Source organism: Oncorhynchus mykiss, chromosome 6 (assembly GCF_013265735.2).
Source record: "Oncorhynchus mykiss isolate Arlee chromosome 6, USDA_OmykA_1.1, whole genome shotgun sequence".
NCBI classification, from domain to species: Eukaryota; Metazoa; Chordata; class Actinopteri; order Salmoniformes; family Salmonidae; genus Oncorhynchus; species Oncorhynchus mykiss.
Window position 1 is genome coordinate 29,398,575 of NC_048570.1, and position 18,686 is coordinate 29,417,260.

Genomic DNA, 18,686 nt, shown 5'->3' on the forward strand with positions numbered 1-18,686 from the left:
AGTTTTGTGCTCTGTTTGTTTACCTTTTCCTTTAAAGTTGCTTGCTTCTCCATCCTGTGTGTATGTAGGTTACTTGGCTTCTGCAACGAGCTTCTCTCATCCCATGATAAACGTCACTAAATGTAATGCAAAGTTAGTTTTTTCACCACCAACAAGTCTTCAATTCTTTCCAAAGTCTGTCGGTTTTAGTCAGATAGTCGAGAAACTGTAAAAAATTCACCTTAAACGTGGTTTGTTTGCGTTTAAGAGAAACTTTTCTCAAGGAAAGTGCGCCATGTTGTCAAATTCTTGTTCCTTTTTTTCTCGCCTTATCCCCTGTTGCCATAGCGGATTTCAGTGGAGCAGACGTATATTGAGCCAGTTTTATTGAATAGGCAGCCAGTCCAGCTAGCACATTTGGTTCCTTAGAAGTTGTAGGAACGTCAGTATTTGGTTTCCCATTTGTTCTGGGAACAAAGCCATATGTTTCCTGACCGGTAAAACGGAACCTTTTAATTTTAAATTTTGCCTGTTCTGGGAACATACATTTGTTAGGTTGCAAGGAGATTCTGAGAATGTTTTACTATGGTTCCTTGAAAGTTTTTCCTGGGAGGTTTTATTAAAGTTCTGTGAATGTAAATTAATGAAATAACGTTCACAGAACATGTTTCAATAAGACTTAATAACACTGCTAGCTTAGTTTAACTGTTTTGAAATCCAAGCACAGATAGAACACATGGAATTGTATTTGCTTAGGCATTAATCATGCAAACACTTATTTTATTGTGGCATAGCATCAGTGAGATTCAAACCTATGATCTTATGTTCTTTAACCCCAGAATTATACAACTGCGCCACCAGGATGGACCTAGCATTCCATGTTTTTATTTTTTACTCGTACAAAGTGTTCATTTTAGTCTATTCAAACAGATCCCAACAAGCACTCTTTAAGAACACACTTATATAAATATATATATATATTAACCTTTATTTAACTAGGCAAGCCACTTAACATGATAGAGGATAGACAGAGTTTTGTTTATATTGAGAACAGAATGTACGTTTTTAAATAACATTATTCTAACGTTCTCTGAACGTTACTAAAGCTTTCTTTAATTTTTTTAATGGAAAGTTGTCTTAATGTTCTCAGAACAATTTGGGAACATTACTTTAAATAGAACCTTGAGGAAACCTGTAGGAAAATGTTATTCTGAAGTATTGAAATTCCGACAGAAGAATGTTGCTTCTTAACGTTCCCATAACAATGTGAGAACGAGACCAAATAGAACCATGTGGAAACCTGTAGGAGACGTTATGCTGAAGCACTGAAATTCCCACAGAACAACGTTGTTTCTTAATGTTCTCTGAACTATTTGAGAACATTCCCAATGTGAAACGGGTTGGAGAAAGTTCCTAGAACATTACCAATATTGAAATGAAATGTAACCACGTTTGAACTTTTTGGAAACCTTCTGTTAAAGTAATGAAATACCATGAAAATTCTTTAAATGAGCTGAGAATGTTCCAAAGCCAAGCAACTATCCTGCACCATTCCCAGAAAGTTGTGGGAAGGTTGTAGGCTATGCAAAATAACCATAGGAAAACCACACTCTCACCAAGCTCTGAGAAACATATGGTTCTCAGAACATTATGTGCTAGCAGGGAGGCTACCTAGTGACAGTGGGGAGTTTGCCTACCATGTCTTCATTCCCTACACCTGTGTTTGTATTTGTTTAATGTGTGGTATTTATTCTAATCTAAACCACGTTGACCTTGAATATATAAAGAGTCTTCAAAACTCTGTGGAATGTTACTGCTTCCTTCTCACCCTTGATTGGCCTACCCTCAGTGGAAATGCTCTTCGAGAGACAGATTTTCTTCCATGGCCAGCAACACTTCTCAATACATACTGAATATGTGTTGAATTGTTCAATGTCCCCATGCATGCCAGACAGTTCGATACTTTCTGCCATTGCCTGTAGAGTTTCTTGACAGTGTTATATTGAGGAATGTCTATGCATATCGGCATAGCTAGCCTATAGCAGGGGTGGGGGTATTATTCTGGGGCTAAAAAACACTACAGGTCACGGAAACCAAGCCCAGGTCACTCTTGAACGTCTACAACTATATACAAAGTATGTAGAAATTATAATGGACCTAAAAGTTTTCAAATAACTTCCCCTTTTCTGGACCGCAAATTGATTTTGACAAACAAATCATTCTGGGAAAAAAATCTGTGCGGCCCACAGCTAAAATTTGAAATCCCGATGTGGCTCTCGAGACAATTATTGCCCACCCCTGCCCTATAGCCTACTAGCCTATGTTGCAGGAACCTAAGGAGTCTAGAATTGACCCTTTCAATGTAAATAGCCTGCCACTCGAAGTTGTGCTCCTCATAGGAAATAGTCCAAAGGCCTTTTTTCCTTTGTGTATTATCCTATATCATATTTTATGTTACACTTTAGTAGTTTAGCAAAGCAACTTACAGTAGTGAATGCATAAATGTATATGTAATGTTGTTGTCCACAATTGAAATGGTCTATATTTACGCATGCATAGCCTATTTGCTTTTGGGCATATTTTAGAAAAATCATGTTTATTTGGGTATGTTAAGTATATTCAACACACGTGGGCCTACGTGGTATGCCCATAATAAACATACATTTGGTCCCACCAATACTGTCTCAGCACTCCGTTATTTAATCTCCAGTGGATAAAGTACACTGGCCACCAGAGGACGCTGCCAAAATACGTGTAGACCTGTCGTAGATGTCCCTGTCGTAGATGTCTCTGTCCTGAGCCTGGACTCCCTCTCTCAATGTGCCATCTTGTGTGTTAATTAACTGCACTGATACAACTTCAAGATAAAGATAGAATTGGGCTAAATGATAGTCCTAAACATTTATACAACAGGCCTAATATAAAAGGGCTTTGAATAAAGATATGCCTCCACATAGCCTAATTAAAAGGGTTTAAGGGTCAGCATGCCACCTCAATGTAGTGGGTGTCTAACCCCTGGAAATGTTGCAAATTCCATGATAATGCAGACAACGCACCCTGTGCGACCGCAACTTGCGCGCGCTCCAGCTAGCACTCTATTATCTAAATCGTCACTATCTGTCCTAATAATGTCTTGTCGTAAACACTTGAGAAAAATATTAGTTTAACATATTAGTTTAGATTCAGATTATGACTCTGACCAGTTTAGTTCACAACGTTCAGATGTCTAGGCTACTCAGCTCACTGAGTTCAGACATTTAGGCTGCACATGTGCAGTCATACATTACACATAATCATTTTAAAGTAGACAAAAATCTGATTAACAATTCATGAAAATAAATGTTCAATGAAACCGTTTGCGATCTGTATGCTTCTAGACTCCTATATTGAAACCGATAGCCTATATGATGCGTGACACCGTTGGGTATTGCGCGCACTACACAATCATAGAGAGATCACAAAGAGATACATTGTAATCGCGTTTTGTTTTAGGTCTATTGGTGTCATTACAAGTGTAGCCTATACTATACAATCAGTCAGCAACTTTTACACAGTCCTATTGTTTTATCAAATGTCCTCACCATGGGGACAGTATTTGACAGAATGTCCATCATTGGCAGTGGTGGTTTATATTTTGTCCTCTGACCATGAACCTCTCCAGACGCACGTGAAGTGTGTGGCGTTTACCTAGTTCGAACTGCACATAACGAGTTGGGATTTTAGACATTGATCACGTTTCCAACAACATGTTTTTTTTTCTTCTAGTTCATCGACAGAGACTCATACATTTTATGCTGAGACAGTAAAGGCTTTGTAGAAGACTACAATAATGTGCGTAATCGTTGAATAGCCTAGCGTAGAAGGGCTGTAATTTCACCATTAGGGCACTTTTCAGATGTTATTTGATAGAATAACTATATTTCAATGTTTGTATTTAGATGTCCATGCATTACTTTAAAGATAATGCTTGGTCTAAAATATGTTGGTGCTATGTGTTTGAAAGTAGTTAAATAGTGTCCAGCAATGCATTTCTTAAGAGCATGATATATAGTCTATTTAACTTTGATATTTTGCAATGGGCTATTTTACTGTGAGTTGTCCATCCAGACAGCGATATTACGGTTCATACGGATCATTTATTCATTTATTGTCATCAAAAATGTCTGTGAATATACTTGTTATAATGCATATCCTTGCGGGAGCAAATGTCATGTTGACGACGATTTAAACCTGCCTGATCCGGTTTAGCGTCGGATCAGGCAGGTTTGAGTTGTCAACATGACATTTGCTGCCGCTGAGCAGATTCCACTCGTGGATATGTCACAGTCGAACCCGCCGCTTTTGGTAGTGCGGTGCAGAGTCAAAATAGTTGTGACTCTTTTGGCAATGCCGATGGTGTGGATCCCTGCAACAAGCCAGAGCAAAGGACACAGTGTAAAAATTGTCTGCATGCAACATTTATCTATAGACTGACTGACCAAAATTTTGATCCCATTATTAAATTATTAGTGGAGTAGTCAATAACGTGCGTAAAATGTCAATAAAACTAAAGCAAGGGACATAAAAGCAAGAGACACAACCGTGCATTTGTGTATAAAAGCTTCCCTACTATAGGGAGTGGAAATAAGTCGAGTATAACGTTGTTTCCATTATACAAATTCTGAGCATCATAATTTCAGCATTAGCAATTTTGTATCAGTTTGATCTATTACATAATGTAGGCCTGGCATGATGTAAGTTCAGGTGCCCATTTAAGAGTTATGATACAGTTCCTATAGGCCCAGCAACTCTAAATATAATGTATCTTAATATGCAGGACAGTTACAAAATAAATGAATGTCCAAAGATATGTCTGTTTCATTATAATAAAACCCTATTTTGCTGTCATTTTGAGGTCAAGGTGATCCATTTTAGTTAATGAAATTGACCACATCACCTTGGTATCTTAAATCAATACATTTGACAGAAATATACAATATATTATTTTGTCTTATACTTAGGCCTACTTATTAGAGGAAAAGGGGGTGAAATTCCTTATTCGGTGGCATAAGGTCTTACATCCCCACCTGTCTAGTCTAAAGGAATTCGGGGTGTTGTGACAGCGGAGGAGTGCCCAATGGTGATTGGTTGCAGAGGGAGGTCCCTGCTGCCTAGCCCTCTACTGTAGGTATAAATCCACCTACTAGTTCTCATCAGGGAAAACTCTACTGGAACTGTCTAGTGTCCCACTGTACTTGACTTTTGAGAAGTTAACATTTTACTCTAAAACAGAAGTCTATTAAGGTAAAGTAAAAAGTTTTGAAAATGATTCTTGCTTTGATTTTCTTGGTCTTAAAGCCTGAAACAGATGTGCTTGTTTGAATGATTCATATTTTCTGTTTATAGGGTCAGTGATTTTATACATTGTAAGTGCATTGAAAGAAAATTATGATAACACAGAATTAATTTGTAGTAGGAAATAGTAATGTAATTAATTATGCTATTATAAGCACCTGTCTGGTTGTTATAAGACACATTTACCACCAGTTGTTTTTCAGTATTCATCCCTGAGTTTCTATTATGTCTTAGATAGATTGGCAGTCTACTCCCTTGCTTGCTTGTATATAGGTTTATGTTCATCTTCTTTCTGTAGCGCTAATATAGTGATATTGAACTCAACCTTTAATGAGGGTGATGTTCATTGATATGGAGCTCTTCCTCTAAAGCTTGTAACCACTGCTGATCATTGTGAATAAACACTAAGTGCACAAACTTAGTTTATTGATGTTAAGCTCTTCCTCCACAGTTAAATATACATATTTTTTTGGGGGGGGGGGGTTTAATCCATTGTTTTTAGTAAGGTATACAATTATTGAAATGTATTGAATTAATTGTGTGTACGTATTCATTGTTCACACTTGGAACAGAGATTAATTCCTCAACTTGTCTGTCCTCAGCTAGAGAAATGAAGAACCCACAGGAGAGAGCTCTTCACGTGGCCACCCCACTGAGGGAGAGCCTTGCCCTAACCAAAGTGGCAGGCACCTCTGTCTATCTGAAGCTTGACTCATCCCAGCCCACAGGATCCTTCAAAATCAGGGGCATTGGACACCTTTGCAAGACAGTGAGTGAATCACCCATATCTACAGCTTCGGCTCATGAGTTGGGAGAGGGAAAGGATGTGGGTGGAGGGAGGGTGTGCTTGTGATAAGACTGGGGATGGTGTTACATAATAGGTTGTGCTAGTACGCAGTAAATCAGTAGTGGGTTGGGTGTGTGGATGGGTAGGGGGATTGTATATATATATAGCATGTTCCCAGTAGGACCAGTCCAGACCAGTTTGAGGTCAGTCCAAGTCTGAACACCGGGTTATCATGGCAATGCGGGGGGGAGGTAGTATTTTTAATATGGGGTTCTTCTTCTTCTCGTAAAGGGGAACAGAACTGTGAGTCATGTCATGTGCTCATTGTTGTCTTTCAGTGGGCCAAGCGAGGCTGTGAGAGATTTGTCTGCTGTTCAGGTGAGCAACTGATCACAGCCTTGCCTTGAAATCACCATTAAATGTTTTATCACAATACAAGAAGCGTAACGTTATCTCAGAATTCCATAAGCTTATGGGCTCTTTCAGACAAGCACTCTCTGTATAGTATCCATTTTCCTAAAGTGGCCGGTGTCATTGCTCCATCACAGGAGGAAATGCTGGTATGGCTGCTGCCTACTCTGCCCGTAAGCTTGGTGTACCTGCCACCATCATCGTGCCCAGTGTCACACCCAAACCAACAGTGGAGAGGCTGAGGGACGAGGGCGCCAATGTGGTGATTCATGGCAAGGCGCTGAATGAGAGCATTGAATATGGACAACAGCTTGTGGCCAACAACCCTGGATGGATCTTCATCTCTCCCTTTGATGATCCTCTCATCTGGTGAGTGACAGATGCCATATTCAATACACTTCCACAACACCAGTGTTGCTCTATTCTCTGTTTGTGTGATATTAGTCATAATAAGAGTGTTTTCCATGAAATTATGAGGAAAGCTGATAAGGGTTAAGAAACATTCCACTCTATTCCAATCCAAATGAAACTTTGCATCAAGGTATATTTTGTTATGTACATTTATGATGCATTGTATCCTGAGTGTTAGCATGCTTTACTGAGTAAAACGTGTACATCATTCTCTATGCTATGATAGGATGATTGGCAGAATGGAGCAGGATATCTTATCATGCAATTGTGTGCTGGTGTTAACAAGAGGAGGGATTTCAGATCATTTAATCCGACAAGGTTACTGAACCCTTTATGGTAGACAGATATTTCTTGTTTATTTCATAGCCAAACACTAATTATACACCTCAGCTGAATACACTTCATTGTTATCAGCAGCATTATAGTGGAACCTGCAGCCTATGTCTTTTCATGAACAATTTACAACGTAGATCAGTTTGAAAGATAGTGTTCCATTCCAACCAACATAGAACGCTGTATACAAAGCAGATTCTAAGGACTCTTTTGCAATGCATCATGACGTGCTTTGTGAATGAACACTGAAAACTCACTTTTTCAATGTCTTTTCAATGTGTGTGTAGGGAGGGCCATATGTCTCTGGTGAAGGAGCTGGAGTCCGAGCTGCAGGAGAAGCCTGGTGCGATGGTGTTGTCTGTTGGCGGTGGAGGCCTCATGAACGGGGTTGTTGAAGGACTGCGCCGTGCCGGCTGGAACGATGTTCCAGTCATAGCCATGGAGACTGTGGGAGCACACAGTCTCAATGCTGCTATGAAGGCTGGGAAGTTGATCACTCTGACTGAGATCACAAGGTAAGAGTCACCCTCACACTGAGAGACCAGAGTCACTGAAACATTACAGCCAAACAGTCATATTTTAGCACAAAAAGGCGATCCCTGTGCACAATAACAATTCTGTCATTTTCATCTCCACAGCATTGCCACCACGTTGGGCCTGACAAGAGTATCTGCACAGACCCTGAAACTTGCTGGTGAACACACAGTTTACTCCGAGCTGGTCACAGACCAGGAGGCTGTCAAAGCTGTCGAGCGCTTTGTTGGTGAGTATAACATAACGTAGGCTACAGCTGTGTAGAGGGTCATATGATTACTATACCTAGACATGCCCACAAGCCTCTCTGACACAAAATTCCTCTTTCTCCCTCCTCCTCCAGACGATGAGAAGGTCCTGGTGGAGCCTGCGTGTGGCGCTGCCCTGGCAGCTGTGTACTGTGACATCATCCCCAGACTGCAGAAGGAGGGCAAGCTGGCGCGGGACCTGGGACCTGTGGTGATCGTGGTGTGTGGAGGCAACAACATCAGCATGAAACAGCTCCAGAAACTGAAGAAGCAGCTGGGCATGTCATTTAGCTAGACAGACAGACGGCTTTGCGTCCTGCTTATCCTTTCTCCATCACTCCATTCCTCTATTACCCCGATCCTTCCAGTTAAAGCTCCCCTACCTCATTGGGTACTACCAATAAGGGCATCCGAACAGAACTCCATGGGCCAAATCATTCCAGACTGTGTGCAGTATAGGGCTACTCTTGAACTCCTGAAAGGGGCTGACTGACTGAAGGATTAACTGACTATGGATTCATCAATAGCCTAATGCTAAGGTAGATACGTATTGATAGGCATACAGATAATCTACTACTCTGGCAGTAGTAGTCTTTGAATTGAGTAACCTAGATCCACAGGCAGCTGGTGGCACCTTGATTGGGGAGGACGGTTTCATAGTAATGGCTGGAACGGAATCAATGGAATGGTATCAAACACATAGAACACATGGTTTCTATGTGCTTGATAACATTCCATTGACTCCATTCCATCCATTATTATGAACCGTCCTCCCCTCAGCAGCCTCCTGTGCCTCGATCCCTCCAACTCAAATCTGAACCTCGAAGCCAGTTCAACTGCTTTTATAAAATGATTATTCCCCTCTAATCAGGGATTGATTTAGACCTAGGACACCAGGTGGGTGCAATGAATTATCCAGTATAACTGAAAGCCAGCAGTAGTCCAGACCTCGTAGGTTAAGAGTTGAATACCCTTGACCTAGATGATTAACTTAACTAAGTTAACCAAGTAGAGTTGTATTGTTGTTTGTATTTAGAATGTTTTATGTTCATGCAAAATATACCTTAGGTTGTATTTTCTTCTCCCTCTTTTGTACTGTATGAGTGATATTTAAAAATAAATTATATTTATTTTTTCCTGAATATCCTGTCTGGAACACCTTTTCTTATAATCTGTTATAATTAGATGCATTTAATTGGCCAGTCATATGGTTCACTGCAGGCCAGGGGATCAATCCTAAAAATGATATATTGAAGCACTCAGCATTTAAAGGTATGACATATCACCGACCTATCCATGACCACCACTGTGAAGACAAGTGGCTTTTTAAACCGTTTATCATTGATATACCAAAATGACACCATACCATGCCAGATTGACTTTGCTAATAACCATGGCAGGCGAAATTAAATTACAGTGTAATTACATTGTCTTCTAAAGAGAAATTTGGTGATATCTGGTCACAACCAGTTCTGGTATGACATAACAAAAGTGTCTAGTAAGAAGGCATGTTACACTGCAAAACTATTTGGACAAGTCTAGCTTAAAAGTTATGATAATCAATATATCTTGGTTCAGGTGTCCTCTAAGATCCTGTCATGTTCGTTATAAAGATCGGACCAAGGCGCAGTGTGGTATGCGTACATTCTTATTTATCTAAAGAATGACCACTGAACAAACTAATGAAACGTTAAGCTATACAAACAAGTGCTGACAGGCAACTACACATAGACAAGATCCCAACAAACACCAAAGGGAAAATGGCTACCTAAATATGATCCACAATCAGAGACAACGATAAACAGCTGTCTATGATTGGGAACCATATCAGGCCAACATAGAATTACAAAACCCCCTAGACCTACAAAACCCTAGAGATACAAAAACCCTAGACATACAAAAACTAGCGTACCCACCCTAGTCACACCCTGACCTAACCAAAATATAAAGAAAACTGAGATATCTCAGGTCAGTGCGTGACAGATCCCTACATTTACAGGGTCATAAAACCCTTATAAACAACCAGCTTGAATGGAGAGTTGTCCTGATGCCCTTGATAAGCCAAATGTATCGAAATAGTGTAGTCTGCCCATTGAATATACAGTTGAAGTCGGAAGTTTACATACACCTTAGCCAAATACATTTAAACTCAGTTTTTCACAATTCCTGGCATTTAATCCTAGTAAAAATTCCCTGTCTTAGGTCAGTTAGGATCACCACTTTATTTTAAGAATGTGAAATGTCAGAATAATAGTAGAGAGAATGATTTATTTCAGCTTTTATTTCTTCCATCACATTCCCAGGGGGTTCAGAAGTTTACATACACTCAATTAGTATTTGGTAGCATTGCCTTTAAATTGTTTAACTTGGGTCAAACGTTTCAGGTAGCTTCCCACAATAAGTTGGGTGAATTTTGGACCATTCCTCCTGACAAAGCTGGTGTAACGGAGTCAGGTTTGTCGGCCTCCTTGCTCGCACACACTTTTTCAGTTCTGCCCACACATTTTCTATAGGAGAGGTCAGGGCTTTGTGATGGCCACTCCAATACCTTGCCTTTGTTGTCCTTAAGCCATTTTGCCACAACTTTGGAAGTATGCTTGGGGTCATTGTCCATTTGGAAGACCCATTTGCGACCAAGCTTTAACTTCCTGACTGATGTCTTGAGATGTTGCTTCAATATATCCACATCATTTTCCTACCTCATGATGCCATCTATTTCGTGGAGTGCACCAGTCCCTCCTGCAGCAAAGTACCCCCACAACATGATGCTGCCACCCCTGTGCTCCACGGTTGGGATGGTGTTCTTCGGCTTGCAAGCTTCCCACTTTTTCATCCATACATAACAATGGTCATTATGGCCAAACAGTTTTATTTTTGTTTCATCAGAACAGAGGACATTTCTACAAAAAGTACGATCTTTGTCCACATGCACAGTTGCAAACCGTAGTCTGTCTTTTTTATGGCGGTTTTGGAGCCGTGGCTTCTTCCATGCTGAGCGGCCTTTCAGGTTACGTCGACATTGGAAACGTACCCGTTTCCTCCAGCATCTTCACAAGGTCCTTTGCTGTTGTTCTGGGATTGGTTTGCACTTTTCGCACTAAAGTACGTTAATCTCTAGGAGACAGAATGCATCTCCTTCCTGAGGGGTATGACGGCTGTATGGTCCCATGGTGCTATACTTGCGTACTATTGTTTGTACAGATAAATGTGGTACCTTCAGGCGTTTGGAAATTGCTCCCAAGGATGAACCAGACTTGTGGAGGTCTATAATTATTTTTCTGAGATCTTGGCTGATTTCTTTTGATTGTCCCATGATATCAAGAAAAGAGGCACTGAGTTTGAAGGTAAGCCTTGAAATACATCCACAGGCACACTTCCAATTGACTCAAATGATGTCAATTAGCCTATCAGAAGCTTCTAAAGCCATGACATCATTTTCTGGAATTTTCCAAGCTGTTTAAAGGCACAGTCAACTTAGATATAAGTATCATGCACAAATTATGTCAAATGTTCAGTTGGGTCTGGATGGTTACACTTAGTGAGAATGTGCTTTGGCCAGGTCAGTACGGACCTTGTTGCTCCTCTAATCCTATGTGTCACTGCCTGAGATGACGGAATACGCTGGAAGTCAAACTTTTTCCCCCTCCCTCATCCAATTGGCCGGTCAGAGGGCTGTGACCAAGTTATCTTTCCTCATTGGCTGGCAGGTCGTTAAAAAGGAGGCAGCAGGCCCTGGGTCTTGAGGTGATCAGCCAACTGTGAAAGAGGCCCTCTGATGACAGGTTTCCTTCCCCCTTTCAAATGACCCAAACTACCTTAAGAGTCCCGGCACAAAACATTCTCAGAATTCCTAACATGCAGCCCAAGATACACGCAGTCTGGGCTTTATATAGCATGCAACAGAGCACAATATGTAGCGTACCAAAGGGTGGAGTGGGGGTGACAGTTGTCAGACAGGCACAGATCCAGCTGGAACTGGCCTGGCACTTGCTGCTCTGAAAAGGTGTCTGGTTTATTTAGCAGGCTTGGGTGATGGAACACGTGTTGGAGTTGGGACTAGCTAGGGCCCTTAGATAAAACACACAGCAGAAGGATGGCAATAAGAAGCAGAGTAGCCAGCTTCATCTGTCATGGTCAGCACCCAGTCTTTCACACAATGGTCTGTGGGGACATAAGATAACCAGATCCTTTATCTTTCAAAACCCTTTCGGTAAACTCTTGAGGTTTTGTTGATGTGTGAAGAAATGCATCACAATTTACCTGACAGGCTATTCTTTGGCAAACACACATTTGAGCAAAGACTGTCAGATTAAGTGGATTTACACTGTGATTAAATGCCAGTGAATGTGGCTGGGGGGAAAAAACACTCAAATAGAAGAAATGATAATATATCAAATACTGACAAACCTTTTGACCTCCTTGGGAGCGTCGGGGCATCCACCATGGCTCTCCACTTCAACTTTTTCAGCGCGAGGGCTTTTGCCTCTTGCCAGGATGTTCTCTTTCCATGTGGGTTGTCGTCCAGCGCCTGTCTTATGTTTGTTTAAATTTTCGTGTGTGTGTCCTGACAAGAGCAATGAGTCAACAAAACATGCTTACATCAAGACATGTTTTATTGTGACACAGAAATCTCAAACTCCATCTTATCCTTTACCCCTGTATAGTCCATTTTAAAGATCTGTGTTATGTTTGATGTGCAGAGGTAAGACAGTAAAAGTTAATTTAATGCAACCATAAATAATTGTAATAAATATCAAGTAAATGTACAGAACACATTTTCTTCTCTCAACACCTCTTCGTATGAATGTCCTTTGTAATGGTCTGTTCTACTCCTCCAAAAGAGGTCGGAATAGAAGGAGCGTCCTTGTTAGCAGCGATTTACCCTTTAAAAGAACAAAACCAAAACTAAATTGGCAAGCAATCCAAACATCCATCTCAAATATTTTGCGGTAACTGTCGTTGTGTTCTTCAGGTCCCGTCCAAGTCAAACGGCTGTTTTACTCACACAAGAAAACATGTTTCACCATGGAGTAGAAGAGAATGAGTGATAGAATCCATCTGAGTTACAAGACATCAGGGCCGGACGACTGCATTTGGGGCCCCGGGGGAACCGACGTCCCCAAAAACATAATGCATTTCAACACAGTAAGCCATGGTGCAGAGAAAAATGTGCAGTTTTATAATTATGTTCTACACATTTAGTCATGAGGCTAAGATTTTTTTTGCAGTGTTAAAGCGAATTTACTGCAATTCTACACTTTTTGCCAAGGGGCTACGATAAGATTTTCCCATTTTAAAGCTAATTTCCTGCAATTCTACACATTTTGCTATCATATGCTATTTTTGGGGGGAGGGGGGGGGTTGCCCTGCGTGCCCGTTCGGTAATCCGGCCCTGCAAGACATTAAGGTGATATTTTACTGGTAATTTCAACATTTGTAAAAAATTAAAAACCAACAAACTGGATATCCAATAAAGAATATCCTAGTTAGCTCATTTTTAAATAATATTTTTTCCCTGGAAGAATAGTGCAGAAAAAAATAAATAATAATTGGTGAAGTGATGCAACAATTTTATAAAACTGCCATCAAATATAATGTAGAAGTATATTTACATTTTTTCTTTACACAGCTAAACATTTTGGTTATGGGTAAAATAAAACAAAAAAACAAACAGAAATCCTGCTCATTCATCACAGGAAATCTATAAAAAGGCAAAATGAAAGTGAATTCGACCCCCTGGTGTGTGTATTGTGTGTTGGGCAAGGGGAGTCAGCCCACATTCAGTAGCAGTAGCACACAAGCAGCTCAGGAGAACATCTCTCTCTCATTTCACAAAGAAACACAGGTTTCACAACCTGAAATGCAAGTATAGGAGATCTGGAAACACAGAAGGCCAGATCTGGCAACCAGGTAGAGCTTTAGCCTGGTAGTCCAGCTTCAGTGTACGTGACCTTACCCTTCTGCCACAGCTACTAGGATACCTTAAACTCAAAGCTGCAACTTAATAGATTAAAATGACTTTTTACAAGACTTATATACCCTCTTAATAGATTTGAATAAAATATATTCACCGTATAATATAGGCAGATAGCTAGTTTTGTCCTTTAGCAGTCCAACTTTACAGGCAGTAACTATATAATGTCCTATACAGCGCTTGTCAAGGTTTTGAATGCAGAGAGCTGAACTGGTAATAAATAGGCAGCATCATAGTAGTCCACTTAATATCTAAAATGAACTCTAACATCAAACAATACTCAACTCTTGCTTCCAGAGGAATATTTGGGGTTCCCTTTTCACACAGAGTCTCCCTCTCCGATTTTTGAGGAAGTGCTGCTTGTGGTAAAGGCATGCCTTAGAAAGATAGTCCCCTCTGGTAGTGTGTGGGAGGGGAACTGTAAGGACCTCTGAAAGAGAGGGAGGATAGGAAGAATAAAGAAAAGTGAGGGGAAATAAGGTGGAAGAGATTAACTTCCCCAATAAACAATAATGGTATGTGCCCTGTCACAGCTCCCTCCCACTCAGTGTAGTAATCAAAGAGTTACCTCAATGTCACTCCAAAACTCAGTGCAACCAGAAGAGACACCAACATCAGTGTCAAGGCAAGTGGGGCTGAACTCCCCTATATCAGGTCTGAAAACATGAGTCAAAACACACTCCTGAAAGGCTCAACCTGATTACAATGTTATTGAAATGAAGCGCTGGTACAAAGCCAAACATAAAACAAGCCAAGAAAGGAAAAGCTTCAGTGTGTTCTTGGTAAAGCAGGCTGGCCTTCTGTTCTGTGGGTAGTCCCAGCTGAAGGTTCAGGAGAGGGCGGAGGTAAAGGTGGGCGGGGGATGGGGTGATGAAAGGGTGGGGCTGTATGGGTAAGAAATAGTAGGGTTGGTGTTGAAGCGGCATCATATGGAGGTGGTGTACTCCACCCATCAGGTCCCTTTAGCCGCTGAGAGGGTCCTCACGGTAGTGGATGGAGTAGCGCAGCTTCTCCAGCATCACATCCAGGGAGCTGTACTGGGGCAGCTTCACCATAAACATACAGGTCTCCACCCGGATGTAGCGAGAGTCTGGCGAACCTGGAAACCACACAAATAGGTAAACATACTGTAGGAAGAAAAAGCAACTTAAAACATTAAAAGGAGCAACATGTAATATTTTAGGCCTAAATTGTATTTCTTCATGGATTTTGCAGGTGGAAATGTCACATGTATAATATAACCTTTAACAAATGTAACATCTCAAGTGCACTTCTACCATGTTCAAATTAATCTGCAGAGAGTATTATATAGTCTAGAAAGTTATTTTCAATCAATCCCATGTTCTCCATGTCATTAATGGCCCATACCTCTAATCATTCATTTTTTTATTCAACCTTTACTTAACTAAGCAAGTCAGTTAAGAACAAATTCTTATTTACAATGACAGCCTACCCCGGACAAACCCGCCCCTAACCCAGAAGCTACATATGCTCTAATCTAAATGTGCAGTTCATACTGCTGTGATTGGAGTCTGACTTGGTGTAAAATGTTTTTGGGAGTCGTGTCCAAAATGTGGGGTAAAAAGTCCTTTGAGCAGTTCCAAAAATCTTCATTGGAGCCTGATAAACTACAAGCCGATAAACAGTTCCCTTACTTGAAGCCTATACAGTAGGCCTAATACACACAGCAGAGTTGTGAGGTCATTCATTTTAAGAAAACCGCTCTGTATCTTCTCCCCATAGAACAACCCCTACTAATTTCCAGACATAATAAATCCAAGGAAGGGTAAAAAATATCAAACAAAATGTTCAATAATTCCAAGGTTTGAAGACAACAAATCAGATAGAAACACGAGTGACTGACTTGTATCTCTCTATGACACACACACACACACACCACACACAGACTTTTCCCAGCACTTACCTGCTGCCCCGTCCGAAGGGGCGATCTTCATGGGGTAGGGGGGTACGTGGGCAGTGTCCGGGCCCCCGTCCTTGCAGGGGCAGGTAAAGGGGATGCGCTCCTGGTTGCAGGCAAACTTTATGAACTTGCAGAGCTCCTCCTGTGTGAACATCTCCAGGGCCGTCCAGAAGAACTCAATGTGCTGGTCTGTCTCCATTAGACCCACCTGGTACATGGTGTGGGCCTACGGAGGGAGTGATAACAGGGGTTCATTTCAGAATGTTTGTTCAATATCACTTGCCTGCCTATTCTATAAAGTATTGATTGATAGTATGCTTTAAGAACCATGTATTTATGAAAAACACCTGTTAAGCACTGTCAGTGACCAAGCTAGTAAAAATACCTGTTAAGCACTGTCAGTGACCAAGCTAGTACAAATACCTGTTAAGCACTGTCAGTGACCAAGCTAGTAAAAATACCTGTTAAGCACTGTCAGTGACCAAGCTAGTACAAATACCTGTTAACCTCTGTCAGTGACCAAGCTAGTACAAATACCTGTTAAGCACTGTCAGTGACCAAGCTAGTACAAATACCTGTTAACCTCTGTCAGTGACCAAGCTAGTACATGTAGTGCTTTGAGATCCAGTGAAAAAAAGCTGTGATAATGAAATCCATTATTTACACTAATGATGTGGTTTGACTCCTGTCCTTATTGTTGGAGTCACTAGAATAGCACCTCCTCTTAGCCCTGTGAGTGTTGACGATGGGAGCCACTTTTAACAGGTGCTCGCTCCATCATCACTCGCGCTACCCTCTTACCTATTCACATTAGACCAAAAATATAGTGATTTCTTCTCATTACTCTATACCGAGACCAGGGTAAAAAAATAAAAATAATTGTAGCACTGGTGAGATATAGCTGACATTGGGCCTATATGAATCCTGCTTACTTTTAAAGCACATCTCCTGAGGAAAATATAAATTTTCCTTTCTTTCTGTGCCACCAAAAGTTTGCATATACTTGTAAAAGTTACCAGCGCTGCACGATATGGGCAAAAAAATAGAACTGATTTTTTTTAACCAAATATTGCGATTTGATTTGCGATATAGATCAAAACACTTGGGTGAACTGTTGAAATCTTAGAAATGGAATGCTTATGCTTATTCTAATTCTATGGTTGGTGTTGTTTGGCATGACAACAAATGAAAAAGCCAGATAGGAGGGTAGGAACCAAAGTGTTGGTCAGTGTTTCCCAGGGGGCTCTAAACACATTTGAATAGATTTTGCATTTAGACAAACATTTTAGAATAATCTATCAGATTCAGAACATGCCGTTGCACAAACACACTGATCTACACCACCACCGGTAGCAACCTGTATTAGAGCTAACATTTGCTTTGCACTAGCTAGTACATTTATCTAAATGGCATTTAGTTAGCAATAAGCATTTGTGATTAGTATTATTTTAGGCACATGCCAACTAACAGAGATAGAGAAAACATGTAGATTCATATTTAGAAGCAACTTGGAAAGCAGCATCATTCTAGTTTTGGAAAAATATATTGATTGCATGAATTGACAACATGTTGAGAAAACAAACAGTAACTGTGCTGGCTGCTTGACTGCCATGGGGCGGGGCTCAGGTGTGTGGCCCGGGAACTGGAAGCAAGCAGCCGTGGGAGGCAGCCTGTCTTTTTTTAGCAGTGTTGCGGCCAAATATTGTTACGCATTGAATTTTTGGGGGACTTTCTGTAAGTCGCACTGGCGTCCCAAAATAAAACTACAGGTCGCACAGCAAAATATTTTGTCACATACGCAACCAAATTGGTCGCACTTTAGAGCCCTGGCTGTGACTATTACTTCTTACTGGTGGATAACGATGAGGGCAGTGGAGTGTTGATTGGAACGTCCTAGGCTTTCAGAAGGGGGTGTGTACAGCAGATTTGAGGTGGCAGGTGTATGCGTCAGCTACCTTGAGGAACTCCAGGTTGATGTAGGGCAGGCCACAGGTTCGTAGCTCCACCTCCAGGGGGCTGAGCATGGTGAGGAGCTGCAGGGGGATGATGGAGCCCAGGCCCGCTCGCACCGCTGTCATACACTCCACATTCTGAAGCTCCTGCAGACGCAGGCCCCGCACTGCTCGCGCATACACATCCTTATTCTCCCAGCTACACACACACACACACACACACACACACACAGTGTAGATGGATAGAGGGGTTAAACAGAGATAACACATTCTGTCAAAGTCAGAAAGTACTCTAGAGTAAATGAGCAAAATTATTTTTAGAGAAGAACTGATGGGTAAAGGGAATCATAGTACATCAACAGAGACCCATGTGAACTGAACATATCGCCTGGCCATAGAGGCAGAATGTCCCTGTACCTGACACTGAGGTTGTGTCCCCCTTGGCACAGCTCCACCTCCTCTCCGGTCATGGTGATGTAGGTAAAGGTGCAGCAGGGCCGGCTGGGGGAGTCGGGGCTTTCTCCTGAGTGGTGCTGGGACGAGATCTCTGCACACAGGGCCTCCAGATCATCCTCCTCACTCACCTGGGGGGCAGAGGGCAAGGGTTGTGTAGAGGTCAATGGAACACTGACCTTGGGGACAAGAGGGGACAGTGGAATGGAGAAACTACAGTCTGGATGTGAACTGTAGAAAGCAGTGACCGTAGGGACAGTATAGAGTTACAGTAGAAAGGGATTGGTCAATAGGCTAGCTACTTGCTGAACCATAGAAAACCTGCTTCACCAGTTCTGATTAGTTGTTT

At 41.4% G+C, this 18,686-nt stretch overlaps 3 protein-coding genes and 1 long non-coding RNA gene across 9 annotated transcripts in view; 1 reads left to right on the top strand and 3 right to left on the bottom strand.

The window, feature by feature from the left end:
- LOC110526490 (tetratricopeptide repeat protein 28) overlaps positions 1 to 314 on the bottom strand; it is a 328,173-nt gene extending 327,859 nt beyond the window's left edge. For both annotated transcript variants that reach the window (XM_036979790.1, XM_036979789.1), the window contains exon 1: positions 24 to 314. In XM_036979790.1, the coding sequence (XP_036835685.1) occupies positions 24 to 53 (30 nt within the window). In that variant the 5' untranslated portion in view covers positions 54 to 314. The remainder of the gene's footprint in view (positions 1 to 23) is intronic.
- A 4,861-nt stretch (positions 315 to 5,175) lies between these two features.
- Positions 5,176 to 8,436, top strand: LOC110525680 (L-serine dehydratase/L-threonine deaminase). Its single transcript, XM_021606025.2, has 7 exons — positions 5,176 to 5,262; positions 5,916 to 6,082; positions 6,439 to 6,478; positions 6,649 to 6,880; positions 7,543 to 7,770; positions 7,894 to 8,018; positions 8,133 to 8,436. Exons 2-7 carry the CDS (start codon positions 5,924 to 5,926, stop codon positions 8,330 to 8,332), a joined length of 984 nt encoding a protein of 327 aa, XP_021461700.1. The 5' UTR covers positions 5,176 to 5,262; positions 5,916 to 5,923; the 3' UTR covers positions 8,333 to 8,436.
- Positions 8,437 to 12,629: 4,193 nt separating this feature from the next.
- The window catches only part of LOC110525681 (probable E3 ubiquitin-protein ligase HECTD4), a 72,330-nt gene continuing 66,273 nt past the window's right edge, over positions 12,630 to 18,686 (bottom strand). For 4 of the 5 annotated variants that reach the window (XM_036979796.1, XM_036979794.1, XM_036979795.1 and 1 more), the window contains exons 72-75: positions 18,302 to 18,468; positions 17,888 to 18,083; positions 15,936 to 16,158; positions 12,630 to 15,110 (exon numbers count right to left, since the gene is read on the bottom strand). In XM_036979796.1, the coding sequence (XP_036835691.1) occupies positions 14,974 to 15,110; positions 15,936 to 16,158; positions 17,888 to 18,083; positions 18,302 to 18,468 (723 nt within the window). In that variant the 3' untranslated portion in view covers positions 12,630 to 14,973. The remainder of the gene's footprint in view (positions 15,111 to 15,935; positions 16,159 to 17,887; positions 18,084 to 18,301; positions 18,469 to 18,686) is intronic. The other variant, XR_005052053.1, reaches the window with a different exon arrangement.
- LOC110525683 lies at positions 16,187 to 16,768 on the bottom strand. The gene is made up of 2 exons (XR_002473811.2): positions 16,508 to 16,768; positions 16,187 to 16,469 (listed from the first exon to the last, which is right to left on the bottom strand). It is a non-coding gene; the product is annotated as an uncharacterized LOC110525683 (long non-coding RNA).

Excerpts from the sequence above, each read along its gene's own strand:
- LOC110525680 (XM_021606025.2), top strand. The coding sequence starts at position 5,924 with ATGAAGAACCCACAGGAGAGAGCTCTTCACGTGGCCACCCCACTGAGG. Across the intron at positions 7,771-7,893 it reads ACTCTGACTGAGATCACAAG|CATTGCCACCACGTTGGGCC; the intron begins GTAAGAGTCACC and ends TCATCTCCACAG. Across the intron at positions 8,019-8,132 it reads AGCTGTCGAGCGCTTTGTTG|ACGATGAGAAGGTCCTGGTG; the intron begins GTGAGTATAACA and ends CTCCTCCTCCAG.